The sequence below is a fragment of the Ascaphus truei genome, unplaced genomic scaffold (genome assembly GCF_040206685.1).
Source record: "Ascaphus truei isolate aAscTru1 unplaced genomic scaffold, aAscTru1.hap1 HAP1_SCAFFOLD_2034, whole genome shotgun sequence".
Taxonomy (NCBI): domain Eukaryota; kingdom Metazoa; phylum Chordata; class Amphibia; order Anura; family Ascaphidae; genus Ascaphus; species Ascaphus truei.
In genome coordinates, this window is record NW_027454942.1 from 35598 (window position 1) to 51968 (window position 16371).

Here is a 16371-nt window from a genome sequence, read left to right on the forward strand (position 1 = left end):
GAGGGACAGACCACGTCAGTGTCCCCTCTGTGTCACCCTGCGGGGGGAGGGACAGACCACGTCACAGTGTGTCCCCTCTGTGTCACCCTGCGGGGGAGGGACAGACCACGTCACAGTGTCCCCTCTGTGTCACCCTGCGGGGGGAGGGACAGACCACGTCAGTGTCCCCTCTGTGTCACCCTGCGGGGGGGAGGGACAGACCATGTCCAGTGTCCCCCCTGTGTCACCCTGCCGGGGGAGGGACAACCACATCAGTGTCCCCTCTGTGTCACCCTGCGGGGGGAGGGACAGACCATGTCCCCTCTGTGTCACCCAGCGGGGGGAGGGACAGACCACGTCACTGTCCCCTCTGTGTCACCCTGCGGGGGAGGGACAGACCATGTCACAGTGTCCCCTCTGTGTCACCCTGCGGAGGGAGGGGACAGACCATGTCACAGTGTCCCCTCTGTCACCCTGCGGAGGAGGGACAGACCACGTCAGTGTCCCCTCTGTGTCACCCTGCGGGGGGGAGGGACAGACCACGTCACAGTGTCCCCTTTGTCACTCTGCGGGGAGAGGGACAGACCACGTCACAGTGTCCCCTCTGTGTCACCCTGCGGAGGGAGGGACAGACCATGTCACACAGTGTCCCCTCTGTGTCACCCTGCGGAGGGAGGGACAGACCATGTCACAGTGTCCCCTCTGTCACGCTGCGGGGGGAGGGACAGACCACGTCACAGTGTGTCCCCTCTGTGTCACCCTGCCTGGGGAGGGACAGACCATGTCACAGTGTCCCCTCTGTCACGCTGCGGGGGGAGGGACAGACCACGTCACAGTGTGTCCCCTCTGTGTCACCCTGCGGGGGGAGGGACAGACCATGTCACAGTGTCCCCTCTGTCACCGTGCAGGGGAGGGACAGACCATGTCACAGTGTCCCCTCTGTCACCCTGCGGGGAGAGGGACAGACCATGTCACAGTGTGTCCCCTCTGTGTCACCCTGCGGGGGGAGGGACAGACCATGTCACAGTGTCCCCTCTGTCACCCTGCAGGGGAGGGACAGACCATGTCACAGTGTCCCCTCTGTCACCCTGCGGGGAGAGGGACAGACCATGTCACAGTGTGTCCCCTCTGTGTCACCCTGCGGGGGGAGGGACAGACCACGTCACAGTGTGTCCCCTCTGTCACCCTGCGGGGGGAGGGACAGACCACGTCACAGTGTGTCCCCTCTGTCACCCTGCGGGGGGAGGGACAGACCATGTCACAGTGTCCCTTCTGTCACCCTGCGGGGGGAGGGACAGACCATGTCACAGTGTCCCCTCTGTCACCCTGCGGGGGGAGGGACAGACCATGTCACAGTGTCCCCTCTGTGTCACGCTGCGGGGGGAGGGACAGACCATGTCACAGTGTCCCCTCTGTGTCACCCTGCGGGGGGAGGGACAGACCATGTCACAGTGTCCCCTCTGTCACCCTGCGGGGGGAGGGGACAGACCATGTCACAGTGTCCCCTCTGTGTCACGCTGCGGGGGGAGGGACAGACCACGTCACAGTGTCCCCTCTGTGTCACGCTGCGGGGGGAGGGACAGACCACGTCACAGTGTGTCCCCTCTGTGTCACCCTGCGGGGGAGGGACAGACCACGTCACAGTGTCCCCTCTGTGTCACCCTGCGGGGAGGGACAGACCACGTCACAGTGTCCCCCTCTGTGTCACCCTGCGGGGGAGGGACAGACCATGTCACAGTGTCCCCTCTGTGTCACCCTGCGGGGGGAGGGACAGACCATGTCACAGTGTCCCCTCTGTCACCCTGCGGGGGGAGGGACAGACCATGTCACAGTGTCCCCTCTGTGTCACCCTGCGGGGGGAGGGACAGACCACGTCACAGTGTCCTCTCTGTGTCACCCTGCGGGGGAGGGACAACCACATCAGTGTCCCCTCTGTGTCACCCTGCGGGGGGAGGGACAGACCACGTCACAGTGTCCCTTCTGTGTCACCCTGCGGAGGGAGGGACAGACCATGTCACAGTGTCCCCTCTGTGTCACCCTGCGGGGGGAGGGACAGACCACGTCAGTGTCCCCTCTGTGTCACCCTGCGGGGGGAGGGACAGACCACGTCACAGTGTGTCCCCTCTGTGTCACCCTGCGGGGGAGGGACAGACCACGTCACAGTGTCCCCTCTGTGTCACCCTGCGGGGGGAGGGACAGACCACGTCAGTGTCCCCTCTGTGTCACCCTGCGGGGGGGAGGGACAGACCATGTCCAGTGTCCCCCCTGTGTCACCCTGCCGGGGGAGGGACAACCACATCAGTGTCCCCTCTGTGTCACCCTGCGGGGGGAGGGACAGACCATGTCCCCTCTGTGTCACCCAGCGGGGGGAGGGACAGACCACGTCACTGTCCCCTCTGTGTCACCCTGCGGGGGAGGGACAGACCATGTCACAGTGTCCCCTCTGTGTCACCCTGCGGAGGGAGGGACAGACCATGTCACAGTGTCCCCTCTGTCACCCTGCGGAGGAGGGACAGACCACGTCAGTGTCCCCTCTGTGTCACCCTGCGGGGGGGAGGGACAGACCACGTCACAGTGTCCCCTTTGTCACTCTGCGGGGAGAGGGACAGACCACGTCACAGTGTCCCCTCTGTGTCACCCTGCGGAGGGAGGGACAGACCATGTCACACAGTGTCCCCTCTGTGTCACCCTGCGGAGGGAGGGACAGACCATGTCACACAGTGTCCCCTCTGTGTCACCCTGCGGGGGGAGGGACAGACCATGTCACACAGTGTCCCCTCTGTGTCACCCTGCGGGGGGAGGGACAGACCATGTCACAGTGTCCCCTCTGTCACCCTGCGGAGGAGGGACAGACCACGTCAGTGTCCCCTCTGTGTCACCCTGCGGGGGGGAGGGACAGACCATGTCACAGTGTCCCCTCTGTGTCACCCTGCGGGGGAGGGACAGACCACGTCACAGTGTGTCCCCTCTGTGTCACCCTGCGGGGGGAGGGACAGACCACGTCACAGTGTGTCCCCTCTGTCACCCTGCGGGGGGAGGGACAGACCACGTCACAGTGTCCCCTCTGTCACCCTGCGGGGGGAGGGACAGACCACGTCACAGTGTGTCCCCTCTGTGTCACCCTGCGGGGGAGGGACAGACCACGTCACAGTGTCCCCTCTCTGTGTCACCCTGCGGGGGAGGGACAGACCACGTCACAGTGTCCCCTCTGTGTCACCCTGCCGGGAGAGGGACAGACCACGTCACAGTGTCCCCTCTGTGTCACCCTGCGGGGGAGGGACAGACCACGTCACAGTGTCCTCTCTGTGTCACCCTGCGGGGGAGGGACAACCACATCAGTGTCCCCTCTGTGTCACCCTGCGGGGGGAGGGACAGACCACGTCACAGTGTCCCTTCTGTGTCACCCTGCGGGGGAGGGACAGACCACGTCACAGTGTCCTCTCTGTGTCACCCTGCGGGGGAGGGACAACCACATCAGTGTCCCCTCTGTGTCACCCTGCGGGGGGAGGGACAGACCATGTCACAGTGTCCCCCCTGTGTCACCCTGCGGGGGGAGGGACAGACCACGTCAGTGTCCCCTCTGTGTCACCCTGCGGGGGAGGGACAGACCATGTCACAGTGTCCCCCCTGTGTCACCCTGCGGGGGGAGGGACAGACCACGTCAGTGTCCCCTCTGTGTCACCCTGCGGGGTGAGGGACAGACCATATCACAGTGTCCCCTCTGTGTCACCCTGCGGGGGGAGGGACAGACCACGTCAGTGTCCCCTCTGTGTCACCCTGCGGGGGAGGGACAGACCACGTCAGTGTCCCCTCTGTGTCACCCTGCGGGGGAGGGACAGACCATGTCACAGTGTCCCCTCTGTGTCACCCTGCGGGGGGAGGGACAGACCATGTCACAGTGTCCCCTCTGTCACCCTGCGGGGGGAGGGACAGACCATGTCACAGTGTCCCCTCTGTGTCACCCTGCGGGGTGAGGGACAGACCATGTCACAGTGTCCCCTCTGTCACCCTGCGGGGGGGAGGGACAGACCATGTCACAGTGTCCCCTCTGTGTCACCCTGCGGGGGAGGGACAGACCACGTCAGTGTCCCCTCTGTGTCACCCTGCGGGGTGAGGGACAGACCATATCACAGTGTCCCCTCTGTGTCACCCTGCGGGGGGAGGGACAGACCACGTCAGTGTCCCCTCTGTGTCACCCTGCGGGGGAGGGACAGACCACGTCAGTGTCCCCTCTGTGTCACCCTGCGGGGGAGGGACAGACCATGTCACAGTGTCCCCTCTGTGTCACCCTGCGGGGGGAGGGACAGACCATGTCACAGTGTCCCCTCTGTCACCCTGCGGGGGGAGGGACAGACCATGTCACAGTGTCCCCTCTGTGTCACCCTGCGGGGTGAGGGACAGACCATGTCACAGTGTCCCCTCTGTCACCCTGCGGGGGGGAGGGACAGACCATGTCACAGTGTCCCCTCTGTGTCACCCTGCGGGGGAGGGACAGACCACGTCACAGTGTGTCCCCTCTGTGTCACCCTGCGGGGGGAGGGACAGACCACATCACAGTGTGTCCCCTCTGTCACCCTGCGGGGGGAGGGACAGACCATGTCACAGTGTCCCCTCTGTCACCCTGCGGGGGGAGGGACAGACCATGTCACAGTGTCCCCTCTGTGTCACGCTGCGGGGGGAGGGACAGACCATGTCACAGTGTCCCCTCTGTGTCACGCTGCGGGGGGAGGGACAGACCACGTCACAGTGTGTCCCCTCTGTGTCACCCTGCGGGGGAGGGACAGACCACATCACAGTGTCCCCTCTGTGTCACCCTGCGGGGGAGGGACAGACCACGTCACAGTGTCCCCTCTGTGTCACCCTGCGGGGGAGGGACAGACCATGTCACAGTGTCCCCTCTGTGTCACCCTGCGGGGGGAGGGACAGACCATGTCACAGTGTCCCCTCTGTCACCCTGCGGGGGGAGGGACAGACCATGTCACAGTGTCCCCTCTGTGTCACCCTGCGGGGGGAGGGACAGACCACGTCACAGTGTCCTCTCTGTGTCACCCTGCGGGGGAGGGACAACCACATCAGTGTCCCCTCTGTGTCACCCTGCGGGGGGAGGGACAGACCACGTCACAGTGTCCCTTCTGTGTCACCCTGCGGAGGGAGGGACAGACCATGTCACAGTGTCCCCCCTGTGTCACCCTGCGGGGGGAGGGACAGACCACGTCAGTGTCCCCTCTGTGTCACCCTGCGGGGGGAGGGACAGACCACGTCACAGTGTGTCCCCTCTGTGTCACCCTGCGGGGGGAGGGACAGACCATGTCACAGTGTGTCCCCTCTGTGTCACCCTGCGGGGGAGGGACAGACCACGTCACAGTGTCCCCTCTGTGTCACCCTGCGGGGGGAGGGACAGACCACGTCAGTGTCCCCTCTGTGTCACCCTGCGGGGGGGAGGGACAGACCATGTCCAGTGTCCCCCCTGTGTCACCCTGCCGGGGGAGGGACAACCACATCAGTGTCCCCTCTGTGTCACCCTGCGGGGGGAGGGACAGACCATGTCCCCTCTGTGTCACCCAGCGGGGGGAGGGACAGACCACGTCACTGTCCCCTCTGTGTCACCCTGCGGGGGAGGGACAGACCATGTCACAGTGTCCCCTCTGTGTCACCCTGCGGAGGGAGGGACAGACCATGTCACAGTGTCCCCTCTGTCACCCTGCGGAGGAGGGACAGACCACGTCAGTGTCCCCTCTGTGTCACCCTGCGGGGGGGAGGGACAGACCACGTCACAGTGTCCCCTTTGTCACTCTGCGGGGAGAGGGACAGACCACGTCACAGTGTCCCCTCTGTGTCACCCTGCGGAGGGAGGGACAGACCATGTCACACAGTGTCTCCTCTGTGTCACCCTGCGGAGGGAGGAACAGACCATGTCACACAGTGTCCCCTCTGTGTCACCCTGCGGGGGGAGGGACAGACCATGTCACACAGTGTCTCCTCTGTGTCACCCTGCGGAGGGAGGAACAGACCATGTCACACAGTGTCCCCTCTGTCACCCTGCGGAGGGAGGGACAGATCATGTCACAGTGTCCCCTCTGTGTCACCCTGCGGAGGAGGGACAGACCATGTCACACAGTGTCCCCTCTGTGTCACCCTGCGGAGGGAGGGACAGACCATGTCACACAGTGTCCCCTCTGTGTCACCCTGCGGGGGGAGGGACAGACCATGTCACACAGTGTCCCCTCTGTGTCACCCTGCGGGGGGAGGGACAGACCATGTCACAGTGTCCCCTCTGTCACCCTGCGGAGGAGGGACAGACCACGTCAGTGTCCCCTCTGTGTCACCCTGCGGGGGGGAGGGACAGACCATGTCACAGTGTCCCCTCTGTGTCACCCTGCGGGGGAGGGACAGACCACGTCACAGTGTGTCCCCTCTGTGTCACCCTGCGGGGGGAGGGACAGACCACGTCACAGTGGTGTCCCCTCTGTCACCCTGCGGGGGGAGGGACAGACCATGTCACAGTGTCCCCTCTGTCACCCTGCGGGGGGAGGGACAGACCACGTCACAGTGTGTCCCCTTTGTGTCACCCTGCGGGGGAGGGACAGACCACGTCACAGTGTCCCCTCTGTGTCACCCTGCGGGGGAGGGACAGACCACGTCACAGTGTCCCCTCTGTGTCACCCTGCCGGGAGAGGGACAGACCACGTCACAGTGTCCCCTCTGTGTCACCCTGCGGGGGAGGGACAGACCACGTCACAGTGTCCTCTCTGTGTCACCCTGCGGGGGAGGGACAACCACATCAGTGTCCCCTCTGTGTCACCCTGCGGGGGGAGGGACAGACCATGTCACAGTGTCCCCCCTGTGTCACCCTGCGGGGGGAGGGACAGACCACGTCAGTGTCCCCTCTGTGTCACCCTGCGGGGGAGGGACAGACCATGTCACAGTGTCCCCCCTGTGTCACCCTGCGGGGGGAGGGACAGACCACGTCAGTGTCCCCTCTGTGTCACCCTGCGGGGTGAGGGACAGACCATATCACAGTGTCCCCTCTGTGTCACCCTGCGGGGGGAGGGACAGACCACGTCAGTGTCCCCTCTGTGTCACCCTGCGGGGGGAGGGACAGACCACGTCACAGTGTGTCCCCTCTGTGTCACCCTGCGGGGGAGGGACAGACCACGTCACAGTGTCCCCTCTGTGTCACCCTGCGGGGGAGGGACAGACCACGTCACAGTGTCCCCTCTGTGTCACCCTGCGGGGGGAGGGACAGACCATGTCACAGTGTCCCCTCTGTGTCACCCTGCGGGGGGAGGGACAGACCATGTCACAGTGTCCCCTCTGTCACCCTGCGGGGGGAGGGACAGACCATGTCACAGTGTCCCCTCTGTGTCACCCTGCGGGGGGAGGGACAGACCACGTCACAGTGTCCTCTCTGTGTCACCCTGCGGGGGAGGGACAACCACATCAGTGTCCCCTCTGTGTCACCCTGCGGGGGGAGGGACAGACCACGTCACAGTGTCCCTTCTGTGTCACCCTGCGAAGGGAGGGACAGACCATGTCACAGTGTCCCCCCTGTGTCACCCTGCGGGGGGAGGGACAGACCACGTCACAGTGTGTCCCCTCTGTGTCACCCTGCGGGGGGAGGGACAGACCACGTCACAGTGTGTCCCCTCTGTGTCACCCTGCGGGGGGAGGGACAGACCATGTCACAGTGTGTCCCCTCTGTGTCACCCTGCGGGGGAGGGACAGACCACGTCACAGTGTCCCCTCTGTGTCACCCTGCGGGGGGAGGGACAGACCACGTCAGTGTCCCCTCTGTGTCACCCTGCGGGGGGGGAGGGGACAGACCATGTCCAGTGTCCCCCCTGTGTCACCCTGCCGGGGGAGGGACAACCACATCAGTGTCCCCTCTGTGTCACCCTGCGGGGGGAGGGACAGACCATGTCCCCTCTGTGTCACCCAGCGGGGGGAGGGACAGACCACGTCACTGTCCCCTCTGTGTCACCCTGCGGGGGAGGGACAGACCATGTCACAGTGTCCCCTCTGTGTCACCCTGCGGAGGGAGGGACAGACCATGTCACAGTGTCCCCTCTGTCACCCTGCGGAGGAGGGACAGACCACGTCAGTGTCCCCTCTGTGTCACCCTGCGGGGGGGAGGGACAGACCACGTCACAGTGTCCCCTTTGTCACTCTGCGGGGAGAGGGACAGACCACGTCACAGTGTCCCCTCTGTGTCACCCTGCGGAGGGAGGGACAGACCATGTCACACAGTGTCTCCTCTGTGTCACCCTGCGGAGGGAGGAACAGACCATGTCACACAGTGTCCCCTCTGTGTCACCCTGCGGGGGAGGGACAGACCATGTCACACAGTGTCCCCTCTGTGTCACCCTGCGGGGGGAGGGACAGACCATGTCACAGTGTCCCCTCTGTCACCCTGCGGAGGAGGGACAGACCACGTCAGTGTCCCCTCTGTGTCACCCTGCGGGGGGGAGGGACAGACCATGTCACAGTGTCCCCTCTGTGTCACCCTGCGGGGGAGGGACAGACCACGTCACAGTGTGTCCCCTCTGTGTCACCCTGCGGGGGGAGGGACAGACCACGTCACAGTGTGTCCCCTCTGTCACCCTGCGGGGGGAGGGACAGACCATGTCACAGTGTCCCCTCTGTCACCCTGCGGGGGGAGGGACAGACCATGTCACAGTGTCCCCTCTGTCACCCTGCGGGGGGAGGGACAGACCACGTCACAGTGTGTCCCCTCTGTGTCACCCTGCGGGGGAGGGACAGACCACGTCACAGTGTCCCCTCTGTGTCACCCTGCGGGGGAGGGACAGACCACGTCACAGTGTCCCCTCTGTGTCACCCTGCCGGGAGAGGGACAGACCACGTCACAGTGTCCCCTCTGTGTCACCCTGCGGGGGAGGGACAGACCACGTCACAGTGTCCTCTCTGTGTCACCCTGCGGGGGAGGGACAACCACATCAGTGTCCCCTCTGTGTCACCCTGCGGGGGGAGGGACAGACCACGTCACAGTGTCCTCTCTGTGTCACCCTGCGGGGGAGGGACAACCACATCAGTGTCCCCTCTGTGTCACCCTGCGGGGGGAGGGACAGACCACGTCACAGTGTCCCTTCTGTGTCACCCTGCGAAGGGAGGGACAGACCATGTCACAGTGTCCCCCCTGTGTCACCCTGCGGGGGGAGGGACAGACCACGTCAGTGTCCCCTCTGTGTCACCCTGCGGGGGGAGGGACAGACCACGTCACAGTGTGTCCCCTCTGTGTCACCCTGCGGGGGGAGGGACAGACCATGTCACAGTGTGTCCCCTCTGTGTCACCCTGCGGGGGAGGGACAGACCACGTCACAGTGTCCCCTCTGTGTCACCCTGCGGGGGGAGGGACAGACCACGTCAGTGTCCCCTCTGTGTCACCCTGCGGGGGGGAGGGACAGACCATGTCCAGTGTCCCCCCTGTGTCACCCTGCCGGGGGAGGGACAACCACATCAGTGTCCCCTCTGTGTCACCCTGCGGGGGGAGGGACAGACCATGTCCCCTCTGTGTCACCCAGCGGGGGGAGGGACAGACCACGTCACTGTCCCCTCTGTGTCACCCTGCGGGGGAGGGACAGACCATGTCACAGTGTCCCCTCTGTGTCACCCTGCGGAGGGAGGGACAGACCATGTCACAGTGTCCCCTCTGTCACCCTGCGGAGGAGGGACAGACCACGTCAGTGTCCCCTCTGTGTCACCCTGCGGGGGGGAGGGACAGACCACGTCACAGTGTCCCCTTTGTCACTCTGCGGGGAGAGGGACAGACCACGTCACAGTGTCCCCTCTGTGTCACCCTGCGGAGGGAGGGACAGACCATGTCACACAGTGTCCCCTCTGTGTCACCCTGCGGAGGGAGGGACAGACCATGTCACACAGTGTCCCCTCTGTGTCACCCTGCGGGGGGAGGGACAGACCATGTCACACAGTGTCCCCTCTGTGTCACCCTGCGGGGGGAGGGACAGACCATGTCACAGTGTCCCCTCTGTCACCCTGCGGAGGAGGGACAGACCACGTCAGTGTCCCCTCTGTGTCACCCTGCGGGGGGGAGGGACAGACCATGTCACAGTGTCCCCTCTGTGTCACCCTGCGGGGGAGGGACAGACCACGTCACAGTGTGTCCCCTCTGTGTCACCCTGCGGGGGGAGGGACAGACCACGTCACGTCCCCTCTGTCACCCTGCGGGGGGAGGGACAGACCATGTCACAGTGTCCCCTCTGTCACCCTGCGGGGGGAGGGACAGACCACGTCACAGTGTGTCCCCTCTGTGTCACCCTGCGGGGGAGGGACAGACCACGTCACAGTGTCCCCTCTGTGTCACCCTGCGGGGGAGGGACAGACCACGTCACAGTGTCCCCTCTGTGTCACCCTGCCGGGAGAGGGACAGACCACGTCACAGTGTCCCCTCTGTGTCACCCTGCGGGGGAGGGACAGACCACGTCACAGTGTCCTCTCTGTGTCACCCTGCGGGGGAGGGACAACCACATCAGTGTCCCCTCTGTGTCACCCTGCGGGGGAGGGGACAGACCACGTCACAGTGTCCTCTCTGTGTCACCCTGCGGGGGAGGGACAACCACATCCTGTGTCACCCTGCGGGGGAGGGACAACCACATCAGTGTCCCCTCTGTGTCACCCTGCGGGGGGAGGGACAGACCATGTCACAGTGTCCCCCCTGTGTCACCCTGCGGGGGGAGGGACAGACCACGTCAGTGTCCCCTCTGTGTCACCCTGCGGGGGAGGGACAGACCATGTCACAGTGTCCCCTCTGTGTCACGCTGCAGGGGGAGGGACAGACCACGTCACAGCGTGTCCCCTCTGTGTCACCCTGCGGGGTGAGGGACAGACCATATCACAGTGTGTCCCCTCTGTGTCACCCTGCGGGGGAGGGACAGACCACGTCACAGTGTCCCCTCTGTGTCACCCTGCGGGGGAGGGACAGACCATGTCACAGTGTCCCCTCTGTGTCACCCTGCGGGGGGGAGGGACAGACCACGTCAGTGTCCCCTCTGTGTCACCCTGCGGGGGGGAGGGACAGACCATGTCCAGTGTCCCCCCTGTGTCACCCTGCCGGGGGGAGGGACAACCACATCAGTGTCCCCTCTGTGTCACCCTGCGGGGGAGGGACAGACCATGTCACAGTGTCCCCTCTGTGTCACCCTGCGGGGGGAGGGACAGACCATGTCCCCTCTGTGTCACCCAGCGGGGGGAGGGGACAGACCACGTCACTGTCCCCTCTGTGTCACCCTGCGGGGGAGGGACAGACCATGTCACAGTGTCCCCTCTGTGTCACCCTGCGGGGGGAGGGACAGACCATGTCCCCTCTGTGTCACCCAGCGGGGGGAGGGACAGACCACGTCACTGTCCCCTCTGTGTCACCCTGCGGAGGGAGGGACAGACCATGTCACAGTGTCCCCTCTGTGTCACCCTGCGGAGGGAGGGACAGACCATGTCACAGTGTCCCCCTCTGTCACCCTGCGGAGGAGGGACAGACCACGTCAGTGTCCCCTCTGTGTCACCCTGCGGGGGGGAGGACAGACCACGTCACAGTGTCCCCTTTGTCACTCTGCGGGGAGAGGGACAGACCACGTCACAGTGTCCCCTCTGTGTCACCCTGCGGAGGGAGGGACAGACCATGTCACACAGTGTCCCCTCTGTGTCACCCTGCGGGGGGAGGGACAGACCATGTCACAGTGTCCCCCTCTGTCACCCTGCGGAGGAGGGACAGACCACGTCAGTGTCCCCTCTGTGTCACGCTGCGGGGGGGAGGGACAGACCATGTCACAGTGTCCCCCCTGTGTCACCCTGCGGGGGGAGGGACAGACCACGTCACAGTGTGTCCCCTCTGTGTCACCCTGCGGGGGGAGGGACAGACCACGTCACAGTGTCCCTTCTGTGTCACCCTGCGGGGGAGGGACAGACCACGTCAGTGTCCCCTCTGTGTCCACCCTGCGGGGGAGGGACAGACCATGTCACAGTGTCCCCTCTGTCACCCTGCGGAGGAGGGACAGACCACATCAACAGTGTCCCCCCTGTGTCACCCTGCGGGGGGAGGGACAGACCACGTCACAGTGTCCCTTCTGTGTCACCCTGCGGGGGAGGGACAGACCACGTCATTGTCCCCCCTGTGTCACGCTGCGGGGGGAGGGACAGACCACGTCACAGTGTGTCCCCCTGTGTCACCCTGCGGAGGAGGGACAGACCACGTCAGTGTCCCCTCTGTGTCACGCTGCGGGGGGAGGGACTGACCATGTCAGTGTCCCCTCTGTGTCACCCTGCGGGGGAGGGACAGACCATGTCAGTGTCCCCGCTGTGTCACCCTGCGGAGGGAGGGACAGACCATGTCACACAGTGTCCCCTCTGTGTCACCCTGCGGGGGGAGGGACAGACCATGTCACAGTGTCCCCCTCTGTCACCCTGCGGAGGAGGGACAGACCACGTCAGTGTCCCCTCTGTGTCACCCTGCGGGGGAGGGACAGACCATGTCAGTGTCCCCGCTGTGTCACCCTGCGGAGGGAGGGACAGACCATGTCACACAGTGTCCCTCTGTGTCACGCTGCGGGGGGGAGGGACAGACCATGTCACAGTGTCCCCTCTGTCACCCTGCGGAGGAGGGACTGACCATGTCAGTGTCCCCTCTGTGTCACCCTGCGGGGGAGGGACAGACCATGTCAGTGTCCCCGCTGTGTCACCCTGCGGAGGGAGGGACAGACCATGTCACACAGTGTCCCCTCTGTGTCACGCTGCGGGGGGGAGGGACAGACCATGTCACAGTGTCCCCTTTGTGTCACCCTGCGGGGGAGGGACAGACCACGTCACAGTGTGTCCCCTCTGTGTCACCCTGCGGGGGGAGGGACAGACCACATCACAGTGTCCCCCCTGTGTCACCCTGCGGGGGGAGGGACAGACCACGTCAGTGTCCCCCCCTGTGTCACCCTGCGGGGGGGGAGGGGACAGACCACGTCACAGTGTGTCCCCTGTGTCACCCTGCGGAGGAGGGACAGACCACGTCAGTGTCCCCTCTGTGTCACGCTGCGGGGGGGAGGGACTGACCATGTCAGTGTCCCCTCTGTGTCACCCTGCGGGGGAGGGACAGACCATGTCAGTGTCCCGCTGTGTCACCCTGCGGGGGGGGGGGACACAGACCATGTCACAGTGTCCCCTCTGTGTTCCCCTGTGGGTGGGAGGGAGTAGGGGGGTCAGGGAGGGGGGGGGCAGGCGTTCCGTACCGACGTCCGCAGGGAAGGGGGGCTTCAGGCGGGGGCTTCCCCTGCTTGCCCTCGATGCCTTTCTATCAGAGCCGTCTCCTCTCCGCAGATATACGCCCCGGCGCCTCTCACCACGAACACATCAAATCGTACCCAGAGCCGCACGCGTTTCGCCCGATCAGCCCCGCGGCGTACGCCTCCTGCACCGCCCACCTGACCAATCATGGGTTAAAGGGTCAGTCCCACGTAGGGGCAGAGTGACCTAATGACAGGGGCGTGTTTAATGGGTTAACGGGTCAGTCCCACGTAGGAGCAGAGTGACCTGATGACAGGATAGGGGGATATTATTGATAGGAGGATATTGATAGGATATTATTGATTGGAGGATATTATTGATAGGAGGATATTATTGATAGGATATTATTGATAGGAGGATATTATTGATTGGAGGATATTATTGATAGGAGGATATTATTGATTGGAGGATATTATTGATTGGAGGATATTATTGATAGGAGGATATTATTGATTGGAGGATATTATTGATTGGAGGATATTATTGATTGGAGGATATTGATAGGATATTATTGATTGGAGGATATTATTGATTGGAGGATATTATTGATTGGAGGAAATTGATAGGATATTATTGATAGGAGGATATTATTGATAGGAGGATATTGATAGGATATTATTGATAGGAGGATATTATTGAGGATATTATTGATAGGAGGATATTGATAGGAGGATATTATTGATATGAGGATATTGATAGGATATTATTGATAGGATATTATTGATAGGAGGATATTATTGATAGGGGGATATTATTGAGGATATTATTGATAGGAGGATATTGATAGGATATTATTGATAGGAGGATATTGATAGGATATTATTGATAGGAGGATATTATTGATAGGAGGATATTATTGATTGGAGGATATTATTGATAGGAGGATATTGATAGGATATTATTGATAGGAGGATATTATTGATAGGAGGATATTATTGATAGGATATTATTGATAGGAGGATATTATTGATTGGAGGATATTATTGATAGGAGGATATTGATAGGAGGATATTATTGATAGGAGGATATTGATAGGATATTATTGATAGGAGGATATTGATAGGATATTATTGATAGGAGGATATTATTGATAGGAGGATATTATTGATAGGAGGATATTATTGATTGGAGGATATTATTGATAGGAGGATATTGATAGGATATTATTGATAGGAGGATATTATTGATAGGAGGATATTGATAGGATATTATGATAGGAGGATATTATTGATTGGAGGATATTATGATTGGAGGATATTATTGATAGGAGGATATTATTGATAGGATATTATTGATAGGAGGATATATTGATAGGAGGATATTATTGATAGGATATTATTGATAGGAGGATATTATTGATAGGAGATATTATTGATTGGAGGATATTATTGATAGGAGGATATTATTGATTGGAGGATATTATTGATAGGAGGATATTGATAGGAGGATATTATTGATGAGGATATTGATAGGATATTATTGATAGGAGGATATTGATAGGATATTATTGATAGGAGGATATTATTGATAGGAGGATATTATTGATAGGAGGATATTATTGAGTGGAGGATATTATTGATAGGAGGATATTGATAGGATATTATTGATAGGAGGATATTATTGATAGGAGGATATTGATAGGATATTATGATAGGAGGATATTATTGATTGGAGGATTATTATTGATTGGAGGATATTATTGATAGGAGGATATTATTGATAGGATATTATTGATAGGAGGATTTTATTGATAGGAGGATATTATTGATTGGATATTATTGATAGGAGGATATTATTGTTAGGAGGATATTGATAGGATATTATTGATAGGAGGATATTATTGATAGGAGGATATTGATAGGATATTATTGTTTGGAGGATATTATTGATTTGGAGGATATTATGATAGGAGGATATTATTGATTGGAGGATTTTATTGATAGGAAGATATTATTGATAGGATATTATTGATTGGAGGATATTATTGATTGGAGGATATTATTGATAGGAGGATTTTATTAATAGGAGGATATTATTGATTGGAGGATATTATTGATTGGAGGATATTATTGATTGATAGGATATTATTGATAGGAGGATATTATTGTTAGGAGGATATTATTGATTGGTGGATATTATTGATAGGAGGATATTATTGATTGGAGGATATTATGATTGGTGGATATTATTGATAGGTGGAATTATTGATAGGAGGATATTATTGATAGGAGGATATTATTGATAGGATATTATTGATAGGAGGATATTATTGATTGGAGGATATTATTGATAGGACGTTACTCACCTGCAGGTTGGACGCTTCATTGTAGAACTCGCCCCTGATATATATGTACGCTGCTCTCGCTCCCATGCAGCTTCCTGCCACCAGGCACCCCTCCACCAGCTTGTGAGGGTCGTGTCTCATAATCTCTCGGTCCTTACAGGTCCCCGGCTCCCCCTCATCTGCATTCACCACCAGGTACTTGGGCCTGCGACACAGGGGGGGGGGGGGGTGTCGAGAGGGTCAGGGGGTGTAGGGTGTCAGGGGGGGGGGGGGGGGAAAGGGTGTCAGAGGGGGGGGGGGTCAGGGATGGGGGGGAGAGGAGTAGGGGGGTCAGGGAGGGGGTCAGAGTAGGGGGGGTCAGGGATAGGGGGGGAGAGTAGGGGGGGCTAGGAGAGAGGGGGGGGAGAGTAGTGGGAGGTCAGGGAGAGGGGGGGTCGGAGTAGGGGGGGGTCAGGGAGGGGGTCGGAGTAGGGGGGGGTCAGGGAGAGGGGGGAGAGTAGGGGGGTCAGGGAGAGGGGAGAGAGGGGGTCAGGGAGAGGGGGGAGAGTAGGGGGTCAGGGAGAGGGGGGAGAGTAGGGGGTCAGGGAGGGAGAGGGGGGAGAGTAGGGGGTCAGGGAGAGGGGGGGAGAGTAGGGGTCAGGGAGAGGGGGGGAGAGTAGGGGGTCAGGGAGAGGGGGGAGAGTAGGGGGTCAGGGAGAGGGGGGAGAGTAGGGGGTCAGGGAGAGGGGGGGAGAGTAGGGGGAGAGTCAGGGGAGGGAGGGGGGAGAGTAGGGGGGGTCAGGGAGGGGGGGGGAGAGTAGGGGGGGGGG

At 60.6% G+C, this 16371-nt stretch overlaps 1 protein-coding gene across 1 annotated transcript in view; it reads right to left on the reverse strand.

Annotated features, from left to right (window-relative positions):
* Window positions 1–15767, reverse strand: part of LOC142477175 (NADH dehydrogenase [ubiquinone] flavoprotein 1, mitochondrial-like) — a gene marked incomplete at its 5' end in the record, with an annotated part of 47226 nt that extends 31459 nt beyond the window's left edge. Inside the window, 4 exon segments of the mRNA XM_075582208.1 lie at window positions 13224–13266; window positions 13269–13351; window positions 13354–13402; window positions 15584–15767. Coding sequence (XP_075438323.1) covers window positions 13224–13266; window positions 13269–13351; window positions 13354–13402; window positions 15584–15767 — 359 coding nt within the window.
* Between the last annotated feature and the right edge of the window lie 604 nt (window positions 15768–16371).